Raw genomic sequence first — 19,661 nt, forward strand, 5'->3', positions numbered from 1 at the left:
TGGATTTTTCCGTCACTTATAACTCCGATGTATGTTCTAGTTTTAATAAATCAAGACATTTTGGAAAATATTTTTGATAACATTTTAAAATGGTATTGAAAACGTGCGTTCTTTGATAAAGCTCTCAAGGGAATGCAAAGCGTCCAATCCATATTTTTCCAACGTGTAGGATAATAAGGCCTAAATCCAGCCTAATTTTGGGATGAGATCCTTGTCCAATAAGAAGACAAAGAATGGGTAAATTTACTTTTGAAATTTGTTGGGTCCAGTTTAAAATCGAATGTTACGAAATCGAAATTCATCATAAGTCATTATAAAATCTAGGGTGATTTCTAGTAGTCCCTATTTACTACAAAATTATCGCTCCCTTGCATCTAGTAGGGGCTTTTTCTAGCAAAATTAATATGTATCATCCAATGTCTTCAATCGGGAAAATTAAAGGGCACGTTTTACTACACCATCTATTTCTTGGCATTGATACTAATTTCTTCATTCGATATTCTGTTTATAGTACATATCCTATCATTATAACTTCTTAGAAAATTCAACTCTATTACCAAGACGATAGCACTCATTTTCCTTTCTCATTCACTAATTACTGTTTATTTAACCTAGCGTGTAGATTTTGATTTTATTGAATAGAAAAATAACCAATGTAATCATTGAGTCGTCAAAATAAACGGCGGTAAATTCTCCATTTGTTTACTCTAACCCGTTCGACTTTTAGTTTAGGGGGCCACCCCTTCCGTGAATTTGATAATTAGGAAATAGTGAATTCAAAACCCTTTACTGTAAAGGAAGATGTCGGAATTGCTATTAATCAAACAGTTTACCCCATTATGAGGGTTTTAATGCGTTTAGCTAAGATTCGATTGAGAATCGAAGGGACTTTGTGAAAAATAAATTGATTAAATTGATAATTTTGAAAAGCTTGCAGCTTTTATAACAAAGGCTGTGGCTTATTGTAATCATTGCTCATTATTTATTATACCAATGTATGACAATCCAGAGTGATGCTATTCATTTAGATATGCCATTATCATGTCAAATATCCTTATATTCCGATAGTAATTATAAATAGCCGGATTGACACCAGGTAATTATTACCTATGCAGTTCAATACTAAACAAGATAATCGGATATCTTCCTTGAATACGCGTGTAAATAAGGATAAGTATTTAAAACGGCTATTATAATTATCGTTATCGTTGTTTTTCACAAATGTTTTTCAATAAATGAATTCATATTTAAAACGTATTTACCGCAATAGGCATCAAGTAATCGCTTAAACTATTGCCTCTAATCGCACACGAGTTGAACGTTTAATTAAATGTTCGATTGTCTCAATTTTCCCTGTAACCCAAGGCTACCCTAATTTTGTACTTCGAGGGTTTTTAGCAAAATAAGAAAGATTTTGAATTCCGAATATTAGATGGCTGTTGGCTGAAAAAAAATGTAAAAAAAAGTAATAAACTAGTGTTGTCACTTACCGGAAATTAGAGAACCATTTGACAAGTTGTGCAGTGTTGTTCTTGTTGAACTTGATGTCTGGGAAGTACATCTTGAGGACGGCTGAGCTCGGGTACCGCACCCAGAAGAACATCAGCTTCGCCTTGCGCAGGTGCATCGGTGTCAATGTCGAGGAGTGCAATGGAGTTAAGGCGAATTTTTATAACAATTGACACACAAAATAATAAAAAATTGTTATTAAATGTTGGCGATGAAATCTGATTGACTATTTCTACTGTTGTGAAATGCCTGTATATGCCTAGTCCTCGAGATAGTTTTAAAGATATATAAAATCTGATTAGATCGTGAACGCAATACGAAGCACCACAAATACTTAATCCGTTTGCATTTTCTAATCTTATAATGTGCCTTAGCCGCCGTCTGCACTTTATGCGTACTGCCAACATAACAGATTTTATTTTATTCTAGCTACGTTGTGTGCGTGTACATGTCAAAATATTGATAGATGCTCAATTAAAAAGAAGGATGACAGATTTCCACGTATTCGTATTGAAAATTTATATGCTTTGAAGGTATGACTGGCTTGGTTTAGACGACCATTTTAGTGTTTATATAAAAAAAAATATTTATAAGAAAAACTATGGGTTTAGAACGCGTCCTAAGTATACGATAGGCCTGGGATCGTGGAAAACGTAGAAACCGCAGCATTTGTGAGGCTTCCACACTCGTAATACCTAACCGGTAAGTAGGAAGTAGGCGGCGGTCGTAAGGTTAAACACTACAGAAATAAGATATGAGTGGGCGTTTTGTGGCGAAGGATTTGTGTCTACGTGAGCTCAGATTTCATCGAACAAGTTGACCTCGATGTAATTAGCGCTGAAAAGAAAACTTTAGTGTTCGTAGTCTATTTGAAAAGGATATAGTAGGCTGAACTCCGTCGTAAGGCAGGTCAGTGGAGTTGCAGTCGGAGTGCGGGTCCTGCGCGTCCATGTGTGGGTGGTGCGGCGGGCCCGCGTGGTGGCCCACGCTGGGGTGGTGGTGGCGCAGGTAGTCCGGCGACGCGTGGTGCGCGGCCGCCAGCAGCGCGGGGTGCAGCAGCGCCGGCGCGTGCGGCAGCGGCGGGGACTCGCGCTCCGGCACCGCCGGCGGGGACCGCGCTAGTCCACCGCCCGCTCCGAAGAAAGGGGAATACGGCGAGAACACCTGGCTTTCGTGCAGCGAAGGGTTCGGTATCGCCACCGACGTCGACAGCATGCCCCCCGGGAACGGCCGGGGGGAAGGCGACTCCGGGAATTTACTCTCCGGCGATTGTCCCACACCCTCTCCTCCTAGGATCCGACTGACCGTGCGCGGCGTGATTCTCGTGTCGGTCACCTTGTGCCGCTTCTTCTTGGGCGTGACCACCAGACTGAGCGCCTCGTTCTGCTCGGTGTTGGGCTCCCGGTCGAAGTGTCCGTTCATGGGCCCATACAGCGGTCCCATCGGCTTGGGCGGCGTCTGGAACATGCCTGTCGGAGGTCGCACGTGAGCGCCGTGGCCAGGCCCGCTCGCCTCGGCGTGCAGCGGGAACGCCGCACCGCCCGGCGCGCGGGGGCCGTTCATCTGAGGCATCAGCATCGGGTTATGTGTCATAAACGACGGGACGCCGTTCGGCGCGCCCGGGTGATGGACGGGTGGGTTACCTGACATCTGCCCCGACGGCCTCTCCGGCTGCTTCGGGGTAGGCGACTTTCTCTCGGCTAGCATCCGCTGCGCTCTCATCAAGTCTTTGTTGAGCTGCTCGGCCGCCGCCGCTGCCATCTCCGACTGCTTGCCCATGATGCGACGTTGATGCACGAAGCGCGTCACGATCGAGTCGATTAGGCTTGCAAGAGATGCCGTAATCTCACTCTTGAGCACCTCGGCCAGTCCTTCCAGGTCGGCGCCGGTGACGGGCCCCACGGAGCCCGCATTGCTACGGAGAGCGTCAAGGCGCTCGGCCAACTCGGAGGATTGCGGAAGCTTAGGAGTTTGTCCCATTTGTCGTTGAGGCGAGTGTTGATTTGACTGTGGCCTCTGCTGTTGATTATTTTGTTGCTGCTGCTGTTGCTGCTGCTGCTGGTGCTGGTGCTCGGCAGCCTCTTTCATACGAGCTTCTTGCTCTAGGAACAACTTCTGGCTTACATTAAGGTACATGGCCGCGGCATTGTTGAGGTGCTGGTGCGGATGAGGCGGGTGTATGTGATCTGCGGGCGGGAGGTGCGGCAACATCGGCAGCGAGCCGTTGAACCCTGGCACGGGCAGGTGTGGGTGACCCACTGCGTGCGCGTGCATCTTGGCCGACATCATCTTGTTCATCACTTGCGTGAGCATGTTCGGCGCGACACTGTTCGGGATCGGGGGCGGCACTTCCTTGGCGGGAGATAGGGGCTCAGACTTTGGCACGGGGTCCTCGGTCTGTTCTACGTCACTAGAAGCACCATCGTTGTCGATCGTCTCCGATTCGTGGCCCATACGATTACACAGTTGCACGTATTTCTTATGCATTTCTGCGAGTTGCTCTTGCATAGTCCTAAGTTGTGACTTAAGCGCGTTTTTCTCCACTAGTTTTCGTTCGATAGGCGGTCGCTCACCGTCGTCGTCAGACTCGTCCGACACTGTGTGTGCACTGCTGCCGTGGCTGGTGCCGTAGCGCTCGGCGGCGCCGTCGTGTTGCTGCGGGTGGTACAGTTTCCGCTTCTTGCAGCCGTTCACTTGCGGTTGCTGAGGCGCGGGGCTGGAACGCATAGTCGACACTATATTTTCAACACGGGCACGTTTCGCGTCTAGCGGTCGCGGGGAGGAACGTTGAGCGTCACTGTCACGGTCTTCAGGTTCAGACTTGGGAGCGAGCAGGGAGTCAGATCCGTTGGGTGGAGGCGCCGGGGGCGGAGAGGAGCGCGAGTCCCCGGCACTGTCGAGCCCCAGCAGCGCGTCGTCCAGGTCGGGGCGCGAGTCGCGCGACACCGGCCGCTCTGGGGACATCTTCTCCTTGGGCTCGTCGTTGTTGTTGTTGGCGAGCACATTGTTATTGTCCGGTGAACACCGCAAGAGTTCCTTCTTGCGGCTCTGCAGGATGTCGCGCAGCACGCGGTGCGCGATGTCACCACCGGATGCCTCATCTCCGGGGTCCTGCTCCTGCTTGGGCGTGCGCCCGAGTAGTTCGTTGATCATTTCGGCCGGCGGGTAGCCCGGTCCGAAGAGGCCGAAGTGTTGGCGGCCCTCGAAGATGGCGCCGTAAAGTCCGCCGCTCATGTGTGCGGCGCGCGCGGGCGCTGGTCCGTTCGTCGCGAGAGTCGAGTAAGAATTGCGCGGCTCGCCGGCGTCCACGCGCTGTCTGGCGCGTTTCTGTTTCCTAAGCAGTTTATCCGAGTAGGGCGCGTGTGAGTCGGCCTCCTCCTCCGATGACATCATAGGCGAGACGCGCCGGGATTGGCCGGGCGGGCGGCGGGTAGGGCCCCACCGCGCTACTCGCGCCGCATCGCCCGCTCTGCGAACAAGGAGGGGAGCGTCACGGAGAGCACACCTGCCCGTGCGCTGTGGCGCGGGCGCGTGCGCTCCTTGCCGTGCACTTACGAGCCGATGCATCCAACTCTACTATAACACAACACAATAAATGCTATTACTAACAATATGACTAGCAACTTTCTGGAATTCTTGTAATTTTTAAAACTTACTTCTAAATATTAATAAATATGTAGAACACAACAACGTAAAACCGACAGACTTAAGCCTCGTGTAGTATTAGAATATCTAGATCGTTATCGTGAAATCGATCGCCTATTATTCGTCCACCAGACATCGATACGTACACTAAAAAAGTTTCAGCGCTATCATACGAATATCTGGATAATTTCTCGTAATGACCGGTCGTAAAACAAAACCACATATTGTTAGAAGTATAAGGAAAGTACGATCGTAGATAAAAGGCACGTGAGTGTACAAGCTGGACATAATAGGTGTAATTTATAGTGATCCAAAACAAACCTAGGTAACATGAATATTAATTGTCTGGGCATTTTGGAGGATCATTTATTCAGTTGATCATTACAGAAATATGGTTTTGTTGTAGGAAACAAAGAGGTGTGCGTACAATAGACAGATAGAATAGTGTACAGCTATTTACCGTCTGTCGGATAGATAGTTATGTACCGTATCGTGTTGTCAAACGTTGGGTACATGACGCCATTAATTTCTTTTGGAGCGTGACTCCTCGTTCCGAGTACAATGAAGCTAAAAATGTCAGAAATTATTCTGTGAGACTGTGCCTACGTGTCCATTGTAACAACGACACGAGAATTATGCTTTTAGTAGGATAACTTCAACTTCGACTGAGGGAGTAAGACGATCTTATAAGATTTTTTGTAAGATGTTTGACACTCTATTTTGAAAATTCTACTTCAAAATAAAAATTTTCAACTAGAAATATTTTCTTGTCTTACAAAGATCTTTGTGCCTTTCCTACAGATACTTACTTTTTCTCATTTCGACTACAAATAACGATAAAATTTCACGGACTCTACATTTTAAGGAAAGCTCGATATTCTTTTCTTAAGCAGGTTTCTTAAGACATTTTCAATCTTAATTTTTTCTTCATATTGCAAATACGCGACAAATTCACAAATGACTAAAAACCTCAACTCTCCTTCCAAAGTAAAGCAAAATCCTTAAGAACTCGTACATGATGGGGTAATTGTAAATAAAAGAGTACGTGAGGTCCACTGAGGCAGGTCGAGTTTGTACATCCGGCGGCAATTTGCCGTCACAATGAGATGATATCAATGGCGGATGACTTCCGATGCCGTGTCCACTTGCACAGCCGTCACGGCTCACGGCCTGCTTGTGCTACTGACTGTAAACGCCGTGAGGATATCACTAATGTTACTGATTTTAAAATTTAGTTTTAGTATAAAATGCTAAAGAACTCTATGGACGATTAAATGAAATTTACTAGTCGATATTATTATTATGGATATGAAAGAAATTTGCCGTTTTAGCGATGATCTGTATATCAGGATATTTCAGTGGGTGGTAGATTATATTTCAGGGAAGTCAATATTTTTTTCAAAATTAAATGTTAACTAAAAATATTGTTGTTAATATGTTTGCTTGTTAATAATAACTTGAATATTTCCAAAGCTTCGAGATTATATATTTTCCACAAATAAACACGGATATTAAATGTTTTTTTCCGGATTTAACATATATTTATTTTTGTAAGTACATATAGGGAATGTGTTGCAGGAAAAATATTTAATGGTACTTATCGATATAAAGATTAGAACTGCGATAAACCGTTTAACCTATTATAATGTTGTTTGTAAGGAAAAAAATCAGTTATGTAATTCAGATAAATAATAATATAATGTTTAATATTATCAAAATTCATGGGAACTTAGGCAATTAGTTCATGCATTTAAAATTTTACGTTATTTTTTTAATAAATATGTACAAATCTAAATTCAAGATAAAAAGTTTCAAATCAAATCCATTTATAACCAAGGTATAACCTATGTCAAAACATTAACATAAAGTAAAATTTAGACTTCCCTTATAATAAGTAAAATATAAATCATATACAGAGCGAGTATCAAGAAGAAAGTTAACAACCCTCCTTGGTGTTGCAGTCGGGTAAAAATAAAACCTTCCTTCACGTTATTTTTTCCAGTAACATAAAAAAAGAGCAGTGATAGCCGAGTGGTTAAAGTTGACACCTCCCACGCAAGTGGTCGCAGGTTCGAACCCGAGGAAACACAGCATTGACTTTTCTAAGTTATGTATGTATTAGAAATAATTATCACATGCTCCAACGGTGAAGGAACACATCGTGAGGAAACCTTGCATGCCTAAAATTTGTTTAAACATTTATTGAGGGCATGCAAAGTCCCCAACCCGCACTTGATGGGTTAAATTTATTTATTTATAGTAACATATCCAAAAGTCCATATTCCAGTATTATCTGTAACTTATTTACCTACATCTCAGAGTGGTACAGAGTTAGTTTCATGTGTTTTTTCTATACCGAGCCATTCCAATTAGACTATGTAGAGCATGTATTGTGTCCGACATAATGAAACAAAGTACTTTACTGTTCAATACGCGACCATTTTGTTTTTTTACTTTTTGAGGAAATTGTTGCGTTTTTTTAGATTGTTTTTTTACTGTTTTGCTATCAAGATTAGTGTAGAACTAAGCGTTTGTTAAATTGGTATAGAAATATAGATATATGTATCTTTAAATACAGAGTAATATAAAGAATATATTATTGCGTAGGATCAAAATTTTGCGACAAAGTTGTCTATTTTTATATCTTAATCTTCAAAATATGAGTTAAGTTAACAAGCCAGGTTAAGTGTCAAATTGTTTCGTAGCTTTTCTTGTAAGACACTATCTTGGAGAAAATATTCTTAGTAGAACGACACAAGTATTTTATTAGCTATTTTCTAATTAAAATAACATCTAACTTAATCGCTATATATCTAGAACATTACATGTATATCTACATTGTCTATATACGAGGTAGTACATGCGCTTACGCATATAATGACAAACTCTTTGGTCATTGTTGTGTACATAATTTGTGCTCATTTTACAACAATTTACATACAAGAGATTGCGAGATGTATTCGTAAAACCAACCAAGTGCTCTCTACAAACACCAAGAGCATTTTAAACCTTATTTTCATGCAACTAAGAGTGGTTTTCGCATGTGTTTTCAGTGTTGCAAGGTGTATGTGAGTTGTTGAACCATCTCGAAATCGTTCCGGCATTTCCTGCTCTTTATATAATTGTTTTATTTTGTGTAGGTCGATATACTTTTGTGGGAAGATAAAAATGACTAGGTTTTGTTGCGAAATTTGAATATACATGTAATTTTATCACAATGGCCAGTTCATATACTACGGTTGAAGGAGTTTCGGAATGTTTTGAGGTAAATGTAGAGATGAATTATGGAGCAATTTTAAATTTGTGGTGTTTCTGTGCTAGTTCTTTGGAACCTGATGAAACTGGATTGTATATTTAATAAACTAGGGCTTATTTAATTGTCTATGTGTTAATTAGTCATAAGATGTTCAACGCTTTGACTGAAGATCATGTATTTTTAGTATTTTTTTCCTGGTTAGTCATTTTTGCTAGGTTAGTTTAAAAGAGCGCGTTAGGAGAATAATGCATGTCTTTCTCTCTTTTTGAAATGTAAGATTTGCTATTATCAAAATGATTTCTTGTTCACTTTTCAGTAAAAATCTTCGATATTCAACCATTATTAAATCAAATTTAACATCATAATAGAGGTATGTTCACCGGAGTGCCCCATATTTGAGCGATGCGATGCTTGTACAAAACAATTTCAGTAATTATGGCCATGAATAAGCAATGTGATGTCAAATTGCGATCGGTAAGGGCCCTTTATACATCGCGATTTGATATGTGTACGATACATTTAATATTAAGTTATTTTATGGAAATATCTCGACCACAAAATGGAGAATTTATTGTTTTCTTAGAAAGGTGCTTACTTAGATTTATCTAATGGTTCGAAGGTCTGGTTGCAGAAAATGCATAAAAATACCATATCTTGTAATATTTTTGGCGTTGGTTGTTGTTTAAACTGTTTTCAATATTTTTTTTTTCAGTTTTATATATTTCAGATATGTAAGTTAGCAGTAAGTAGTAGTAGTAGTGAATAAAATATTGAAAATTAAAAAAAACTATCATTAACGAAAACTTTTTAATGAAAATTGCAGTCAATATATACACGCTAGACTAAATACATTCTACGTTTTTATCAATATTTCAGTCCATATTTAAGACGTTAGCCTACGCCAAAAGCCTCCATAAACGTAACAGACAGACAGACAGACAAACAGAACATAAACATAACGTCTTACATAATCTTGGCATGTCCTCACCGTACCGTGTACAGTGCAGGCAGTGGGACCTGTTGAGCTTCAGTCAGAGGGGCGAGATAGTGATGTAGTGTTATGTGACCACCATATCGATATCACCAAGTCACATTGGAATTTACCTACATTTGCCAAGCATGTATAATTATGGTAAGAGGATATTAATGCTTGATTTAGCTCGACTTAGTAAAAAAAATCATGGGGTACAAATATTCTATGCGTGTCATGTGTGAATCCCGGAGTGATATTTTAGAGAGGATTGATTTTTTTTTTCAGTCCGGTAGTGTTTGCTCCTTATAGCAAATAAGTTATACCTATTATTATTTTGCTAAGGATATTAGCCTTTAAAAGCGATTCTTTCCTGAAGATAAAAAAATAACTTTAATAAAAGAAATTTTCACTATGAAATTTTACCGCGATTGAAACCTTTTGTATATGTGAGTGTTTTTCGACCGTTATAATATACCTTTGCAAATTATCAAAACAAAAAAAACAACTCAATCGAGATCATACCCGCTACCAAGCCTTCATCTTTATGAATCCCAACGCCAGTGACATCACTCACAACACCTCATTAAAACAAAAACTATCGATACAAAATTATCGATATAACCACAACACTAATGTTTCAACCCGGCCGTGCTTAATTTGGCGTGACCCGGCGACGTCTAATTTTTACGGAAACGTTTCTTTACCCTCCCACACTCGGGACGAGAACTGAAAACTACCGGTTCTGAATACTTCACTCTACTTACTGAACATACAAGTATAATAAAGTAGTTCTGGCTTTTTGTTTGAAAAACTATGTGTTTTTCTTTGAGAAATATTTTTTTTTCATTGATTTGTGGGAAAAATGTTAGAAATCTGAAGAAATTATTTTGTCCAAGTAATTAGATTTTATATGTTTTGAATAAAATATTTAAATAACGACACAATAATATTATGAACAATGAATATAATAAATAATTTTAATTTATGTGGTCATCTACTATTAGCATATAAACAAAAACAATAATTTTGATTTATTATACCTAATACAATTTAGCAATTATTAAGTCTAATTAATGAAAAGCATTATTAAGTAATAAGTATTATCAAGAAATCATAACTTATTCTAAGAAACAAACTAATCAATAAATTTACAATAAATTTTTAATTAACACATTTTATCGCCTCTAGCTGAAACTTCAAAGAATTTCTTATCAAAGAAGTTTTTATTTTGTAGTTAACTAACTAACACGCGCGGCTTTACTCACATATAATTTCGAAAAAAAATGCATTATCGAAAAAAGTTGCATAACTTGTAAGTACTATGATTCTTAAACTGTCTCAATGCAAAATTTTATGAACATTGTTTCAGTAGTTTAGTTGTGAGAGTGTAACAAACATAATACTATACTCGCGTCTTTACAAACGTGCGAAGTACGTCATGTCATTTTATTCAACTCTCACTCGATCTATCAGATTGTCACTTTTCTAGAATTATTTCAATGATGACGTAGTTCGTACGTTTATAAAGACTAGTACATAGTCTTTATAAACGAATGTAATAAATATTAGTATGAACTAGGTGAGATTTATGACGTTTATACTGATTACTCCGTAACCGTTAGTCGTAGCGTGATGTTACATACCCTAAAGCCTTCTTCGCAAAAACAGCTATCATATACAATAAGAATTTTCTGAACCAACTCAGCAGTTTCAGAGATAATCGCGTTCAAACAAACAAATTTTTTTCCGCATCATTATTAATAGATTAGTATAAACGTCAATGACCTAATAAAGTATTTGAATAGGTTTCCGATAAGATCGAGCCATATGGTCGAGTCGCTCGAGTATGGTGTAGAGCTATGTGTGGGAACAAAACTACCCCTTGCAATTGTCTTCTAACTACGTGACTTATGGCAGTTGACCATATGCCACGGTCACGCATGGGGAAATATTAAGGAAAGGAGAAATAATAATTTGTAATGACCGTTTTAAGTAAAATTAATGTTGAATTCAAACGGTCGTCTTGTTATTACTTAGAAAAAACAATTTCGAGAAAATTCGGTTGGGAAGTAATTTGTAGTAACAAACATAGTAATATTGTGTTTATAAAGTGTCTTTTTGAGGTAAACTTTAATATTTATTACGAATAAAAGCAGTTTAGGTATATTTTGCCTAGGTCCCTCGATACTCGGTAGCCCAAGATATCAAGATATATTTGATCAGCGCCTCTCACGGGCGCAGTAAGCCGTAGGAACTAATTTTGCAGTACATTTTAAATGTCAAACGACACTCGATAGTAGGTACCAACTGTAGAGAATCGTAATATTTTTCCATTTAAACTACCGATGACAAAGTAAACCCAACTTATCCTTCTAAATACATATATTATTTAATATCTTTGAACAGCGCATTCATTATTCCATTATTCTCCTTATTAGGTAACAAATTTTAAATTCGTCAAATAATGTTATATATGTTACTGTAAAAGCCCGAACTGTGGTAAATCCTAAGATTTTCCGGTATAACCTAAGATTTACCAACTCTCATTGGTAAAAGTCCGAACAAGCCAGAGTTTAAAAACTATGTTACGATATATAAAGAAATCCTTCTTCATAACTATGTTTATAACTATTTCACGGTGTAATTATATACTGTGACATAGTTATAAAGAAGGAGTTTTGGGCATAGCGACATGGGTAGGTTAGGTTAGAAGGCTAAGGTGGGAGCGAGCGAAGCGAAGCTCCCACCTTAGCCTTCGTGGTTATTTTTTTTTACCACCCAGAAGGAGGAGCCCCGCGAAGCGGGGCTCCGGCGACATCTCGACATCATCAAGTGAATATAGGTAAAAGTTCGAAATAAAAGAATTGTTCGGACTTTTACCATTGCGAGTTGGTAAATCTTAGGTTATACCGGAAAATCTTAGGATTTACCACCGTTCGGGCTTTTACAGTAACATATACATCGATTAGTACATAGGTATGACGTATACGACGTGAACACATCGCGTTACTGTGACGTAGAGTGAATCAAGTCTGTGGTCGGAATTCCTATGAAAAACTTACTTTTATTCAAATATTTAGTCTCTGAAATAATTTGCGATATGATTCAAGTGAAAATAGGCAACGAAATGTTGTCTCTTAGTGGTTTTTATTCCTATGAGAAAATCCTGTATTGAGTCATTTTGAAATACTTGTGACTTGTTATATTTAAATTTTATTTTATACCTGTTTCTTGCTTTCTTAGTTGTTTTTATACAGATGATAACTATTAAAAAGAAAACAAAAATAGAGAATAGTTTGATTTTACTTTTTTTTTAAGTTTAACTCCTTCGTTTAGTTTCTTGTTTGCCTTTACTTTGTTTTTAACAAGAAATGATCGAATATTTGTTATTGAAAGTTTGTGGTAGTTATTTAGACAGAAACGGCCGAACGCATTTTGATGGGTTTATGAAAAACCCATACCTAAAGTATATAAATCAACGAGGTGGCATCCTTAAGCTATTAAAAAATATATTTTTTTTTATCATGGGTCTAATGATCTGCTGAAACGCTAAATCCTTTTTAAATTGGTTACCCATCTATAAAATGCCTACAGTGATAGTGATTATTCGTGTTATTCATAGATGATTCACACTCACTTTAAAATTATGACGAATGTTAAAAATCCATATCCTTTCAAGTTTCTAACTCCGGACAAAACGGTTAATTCCCAAAATACGCCACAATTATTTTAGTTTCATGTTTATTTATTGAAAAAAGTAGCTTATATGCTAGGACATAATCTATCATTCGTAAGTGTCAATCGATTTATATGCTTCAGTACTATAACAAAATATAGGCATTATCGCATTTGATAATAATTATCGTCTTCACTCTATCACTTTTCTAAATTTTAACCATTGTGGTTCAGCTATTTTCATGCAAAAACTAAACTAACGCATGTATTATTATAGAAAGAAAGTATGTAGTAGATGACTTGTACTCACTTTTATATGACAAATGGTTAAAAATCCATATCTTCATAGTTTTATTTCCATATACAGCAGTATATATTATCATATATTTAAAAAAAGTTAAGTTTTTGTTATTTTACGTCGTAATTCAACCTTGAAACTAACATTCACCAATGATATAGTACAGTGAAACAATTAGTACTATATACCAATACTTATGTAGTACATATGATGGCTGTATATGACAAGACTGCATTTGAAATGGGTCGGTGTCTCGCGTGCTTACTGCGATTTGCCCATATTTACTAATAATTACCTTCGGCTATGTTCGTGGTTTATATAGATAAGGCATTTTTATGTTTAAGTCTAAAATGTCATAATTACATACGTAATATCGCGCCTATTGTACCCAATGGTGTAGGCAGAGGTGTAATACAACTATGTTTCGCCATTAACAATTTTTGTCCCATGTAATAGACAAACATTTTGCCATATAAAGGCGCTTTACTAAACTCCGGGCTAATATTGAGATGTAATGAAGTAATAACCAATTTTGAAGGAATTCTCTTAAAAATTGCTTGAAGGTAATGTATTAATTACATTTATTTTAACAAATTAGTATAAGTATTTTGTAGAGAGTTGAATAATTTTGAATGGAAAAATACTAAGTAAAAATACAATAGTTTTTATTAAAGTCAATTTTGTATCGGACTAGTTCCGTTACCGATAATACGGCGTTAGGTAGAAATATAACAATAAGTGTCGAGTTTAAGACAAGCTATCAAGCGGATGAGATAACTGGCGTCCGGAGCAAAACCCAAATCCGTTCGTGTAATAATGTATTTGGGATATGATTCTTCTCATTGGACATTACACAGTATTTTTTTAAGTATATTAATTTTGACCTTTGACCACTGCTGGACAAGGATTTAAAGCTGTAATGAGAGGGGAGTTTAAATATCTTAAGTGAAGACGCAGATCAAATTGGGATAAATTATTTAGTAATATTTCTAGATACCATTATAAATTTTGATCATGAAAATTTGTCGACTGTTTTGTTTTCAATAAGGATATATCGAACTTTAAATGTAATAGTAAATAATTTTACTAAATATGGTCAACGTAATGAAAAGGAACTACCGCAACACGATTTGAATCGACCGAATTTCCTTCCATCAATGTTGCCTATTTAAAAATTCAATTAAACCAGAGATTCCAAGATAGATATCGATGTTCGGAGACTAAAAACAAATACGCTACGTGTCCAGCAAAGGGTGGAAGTGGAGCAATCATCATGCATAAGTTATGAGCATGGATAGCGTGCCCCTCGTGCCATTACTGTGCTTCTATGAAAAAGGACATTTCAGCCTTATCGTTGGATATCACGAGAATAAAAACCGAGCGATAAGATCGCGGCTAGTGGTGGGAAAGTGTCGATATCGATGCCGCTGAAGGCAAAATAATGTAATATGTATTTTTTTTTAAATTGACGTTTGACAGAAATATTTTTTGACAGTAAGACGATGTTGGCATGGACTAAGTCTTGAGATTTGGATCTTCAATCGCATAGGCTTTGCAATCTCGTAAATCAAAGTACCTACATCATGTTTCAAAAAGTGTAAAATATGAAATTTTATTGAAATGTTTTCAGGTTTTCACAATATTTATTTCTACAAAAAAACTCATAGAAGTAAGTGGTTTGGAAACCGAAGTTGTAAAGCCAGTAGTTTTAGTCTTCAGTCAATGGCTGGTAGTCGATAATCGCTGCATTTCAGAGAACTTGTTAGCTACAAACGAAAGCTTGTTACTTTGAAGATGTAGAGCGAATACTTCCGAGAATCTGAGCCGTATTTACTATGAAAATTGCTTGCGTCCTTTATAGAAGTAATATGGTTAGTTTGTAGTTTCGTAATTGTTATTATAACAATTATGTAGAAATAGTAACCAAATTATCTACTCCTTAATATTTGATTATTTTATGGAATAATTTGCACGAAGCATTTAAGTGCGTTAAAATCTAGATTTAGAACGCTATGTAGGGAACTAGAAGTACTGCTAAATACACGTGGTTAATAGATTATTATGAAAAATAGCAATTATTCCGGTTCAGCATTCTTGTACAGCCTTGACCGTTATCGACACGAGTCCATCACTAGCATGGTGTGTTGGAAGACAGGCACTTATTAGCCGTCATTATCTACAGCGGTATCAGCTGTGACATATGGCTAATATCGGCCACAAACGGCCACAACCGGCCACAACCGGCCACCACCGGCCATGCAAGACCTCCACGCTACCTCCTTTGTGTTTGGAAATATGCTTTAATTACTTATTTGTATGATAAAATGTCGGTATATTTTATCTATCGGCGCAGTATCACGACAAGCCGACACGAACGGTCTTTAAACGCGAGAATTTTAACCGTATGAGGATTAGCTAGTGCGATGTAGCGGGAATATCTAAACGCGGTTTTATACTGCATAATGTAAGAGGAGAGAGACTGTTTTGTCGCGTTTAGAAGTACTAAATTAATTAATAAACACGTTTAATATTTCTTGTATAGTATATCAACAAAAACATTACATATTTATTTTATTTCCTTGCGATAGAACATGCTAAAATAATCTCTATTATACTTTTGGCTAACCGCGAATTGTGAGCAATACGCGGCAAAATACAGTCTTAGCATTAAATGTATTCCAAAACACAAATAAACGAAATATTTACTTTATTTAATAATAATAATTATAAATATTCACAAATATTTGCTTTCAATAAAGGAAAATTACTAAACAAATGGTTTAAGGGTTTACGTCATAGAAAACATTTAGTTAATTTTCCTTGACAGAATTTGGTAACCACTTGGTACGTGGTTAATTGTTTAGTTTATACATTATTATTAATTTATTACATTATATAAAATACAAAGGTTATCGCAACCGGCTGTCTTGTGTGACAAGAAGTATGAGAATGAAGCAAAATAAGTTTGTAAGGATCGTAGCAAGTGGGGTTATTTGGTTTCTGTCTTCTCCCATCGAAAAGACATAATTGTAATTTAAGTCTGTATGTAAATATGAAGAAAAACTATTCACAGCTTATTAAACGAAATTATCAATTAAGATGTTCTTTTTCTATACGATGTAGCACTCTAAGAGCCTACTCCCATCGCCACATGACTCTATACAAATTGTAACTACAATATTTTTACCAGACTCCATACGTTATCTATCAAAAATCAAAAACATAATTATTCCTTCTAAATCAGTTTTATTTCTGTCACACATTTGGTTTTCGTCCTAATTCGATAAGTAATCGACTCATGTTTTAGTTCGTTCGTCACTTTTATCACTGAAATATGATCTTAATCTGGGGGCACGGAAGTGCCCCCGCAAGTCGAGCAAAAAAAAAGCGGCACGGCCGTAACATCCTTTTCTCGAAGCAATTCGAGCTATTTTTGACACCCCTATAATTTCGTTGTGGATAAAACAAGAAGCCTGAATTTTTAGCAACTAATCAGTCATTGTATAAACACGATATATTTAAAATTTCAGTCAATTTGAACCAGTAGTTTAAGAATGACAACTTGTTAAAATTTTGAATTTTGTCACTCACTGATTCACTGACTCACTGACTCACCGATCATCAAAAGTCTAAGGTACTTCTAGCAGACTTAGGAGCTTAAAATTCAGAATACAAATAGGGTTTAGTGTCTTAATCATGGGAAAAATTCAATATTTTCTAATTTCGGTCCAGTTTTCTAAATACGCCAACTGCAACAATAACTTTGTAATCCTATATAAATGTATAATATTACAAGGTTACATTTGCAGTTAATGCATTTTATTATTACTGTAGAAAATAAAATAAATAGGTGTAAATAGGTACCTACTATATGAGGCATAACAGGAGGGGGTATAGGGTGGGTAAGGGTGTTTAGCCCATGAAACTGAATAACATTCATATCATAGGAAAATATGTTGAATTATGAAAAAAAAACGTCTTTCCATACAAATTGGACTTATGTTCGCTTTACAAAAAGAAGTGAGATGCCATCAAAAACATCCTGTAAAAATCCTCAAGTCTCGCCGTAAAAAGTTGTGAGATCTATATAATACCAAGTCGATTAATCTATTTAGTCTCTACTTAAAGGACCTTCTATCTTAAGTTATTACGTATGTTATTATCATGCCAATTAAAAAAAAAATACCTTTAAAACAAATAGATCGACTTGGTCATCGCAAGAAAACACAAATTCGCCATTAACATTTCAGGAGCATTAACTTCTTGTCGTCGTGTGATACATACTAATAATCAAATCATGCGATGGCCAGGTCGATCTATTTGTTTTAGAGGTATTTTTTTTTAATTGGCATGATAATAACATACGTAATAACTTAAGACAGAAGGTCCTTTAAGTAGAGACTAAATAGATTAATCGACTTGGTATTATATAGATCTCACAACTTTTTACGGCGAGACTTGAGGATTTTTACAGGATGTTTTTGATGGCATAACTAATTTTCGTTGAACATACAAATATAGATTGCAAAACTCGAACACGGTCCTCATACTTCCTATCGTCTGTCCGTCTGTGTTGCACAGAAAAATGATAAACATATCTGGTTACAATTTAATATTGGACGCGCAAGTTGCGAGCGGTGGCGGGCGTTGAAATTGAGCGACCAAACAGCGTCTTTGAAATTTATGAAATTGTTCGATAGGAATGTTTGAGAAGTCCAAATGGGTAGATTATGTATTAAATCATTTTTTTTGTGAAGATAAAGGTCTATAAAGTAACATACATACAAACACACAAGATACAGCCAGACTCGAATGTTCTAATTGTGACTCGTACAAATAATTGTTTCAAGTGAGGATCAAACCCAGGGCATCTATCTGGTAGCGGTGTGGAGTATATTGTAAAGTGAGACGATTGAAAATCCTCTGGTTAGAAATGTTCATTCCCTCAAGACCTACTTTTGTTGACGTCAATATAATTCACTTTAAATCAGTAATATAATGTAACAGGATAACAGTTTACTTTTATCGATGAGTAAAGTCAATATATTTGTATCAAAGTCTCGTTATTTACGTAAGTAAATCGATTATCCTCTTGATTTCAGAATAGCTTTTACCCGCGATTTTGTCCTCCTCGAATACCAGTGAACCATCCTTATAGATGCAAAATTTTGATCTGAATCCGTCAAACCGTTCTCGTGAATCTCTAACAAGCAACAAATTCGGAGTTTTTTAATGTTATTTATTAAATGTGTTCTTCTAATATATTATCTATTTATTCTTAACAATGTATTTTGATCAATTTTCAGTAGGTATTTGGTTATCATCTTTACTTCCATGCTACAAATGCAAAAGTCTGTCATGTTACTCCTAAACAGCTAAACTACTGAACCGATATATTTTAAGATCTAGATGTTCTGACTATACTTACAAAATGCAACTACAATATTTTTACCAGACTCCATACATTATCTATCAAAAACATGATTATTCTTTCTTAATCCGTTTTATTTCTGTCATTCAGAGATCTAGATATTTTAAACCTTTAAAGTGATGAAACAGGGGTACGAACATAGAACCGCGCGGATCATTTAAATCTAACGGATGGTATTTAAGTAATACCAAGTAATTATATTTATCTCCACTATCGGTTAGTAACAGAACGAAACCGTTTGAGATATATGGTCGAATATGGTCATTAACTAACCTGGATAATAACTAATTAGCCAATTAATCCCGTTTTCCTTTATGATATGTATTTTGATATCGTTAAAGACTATGGTTTCCTTGGCGCAGTAGTAAACCTTGTACCTTTGTCCTTAGTTCGATTCGGGTTCGGTTGTATCGGGTCTAGTAGTAATTTGTTTGTTTGCATGTTTGTAAAAATCTTCAAGACAAGATTTTTCTTCTAAGTGCAGGAGGAAATTGTCATAAAAAAAGGCTTAGAAAATGTTCATAGGTATCTTTTGCTGCTCATTTTCATTGAAGACGACTTTTCTTGCAATAAGAACTATTTTTTGGGCCGTCTTGACATGAAAGACAAACAAACCAGCACACTTTCACATATTATAATTGTATGAAAAAATGGATTTTACGAGACTAAAACGGCAGCTGCTTAAGTAGTCTTTATTAGTCATGTAATACAAAAGTATTTCTGCATATACACGGTAAATCGTTATAAATGTATCGCTAAATACCGTTTACATTAGAACCTGAAACAACTATCAGTACGGGAATAATATCAGTATTAATTATTACCTAGGTATTACACGTGATTATTGTCCAACAAACGTGCTGAAAAACCCAAG

At 37.1% G+C, this 19,661-nt stretch overlaps 1 protein-coding gene across 2 annotated transcripts in view; it reads right to left on the reverse strand.

Moving 5' to 3' along the window:
- Positions 1 to 19,661, reverse strand: part of LOC142981094 (homeobox protein prospero-like) — a 103,581-nt gene that overhangs the window by 20,756 nt on the left and 63,164 nt on the right. The window contains exons 4-5 of one of the 2 annotated variants that reach the window (XM_076126777.1): positions 2,392 to 4,978; positions 1,491 to 1,645 (exon numbers count right to left, since the gene is read on the reverse strand). In XM_076126777.1, the coding sequence (XP_075982892.1) occupies positions 1,491 to 1,645; positions 2,392 to 4,902 (2,666 nt within the window). In that variant the 5' untranslated portion in view covers positions 4,903 to 4,978. Of the gene's footprint in view, positions 1 to 1,490; positions 1,646 to 2,180; positions 4,979 to 19,661 lie in introns of those variants that run through there. The other variant, XM_076126776.1, reaches the window with a different exon arrangement.

The sequence above is a fragment of the Anticarsia gemmatalis genome, chromosome 19 (assembly GCF_050436995.1).
Source record: "Anticarsia gemmatalis isolate Benzon Research Colony breed Stoneville strain chromosome 19, ilAntGemm2 primary, whole genome shotgun sequence".
In the NCBI taxonomy this organism is placed as follows: domain Eukaryota; kingdom Metazoa; phylum Arthropoda; class Insecta; order Lepidoptera; family Erebidae; genus Anticarsia; species Anticarsia gemmatalis.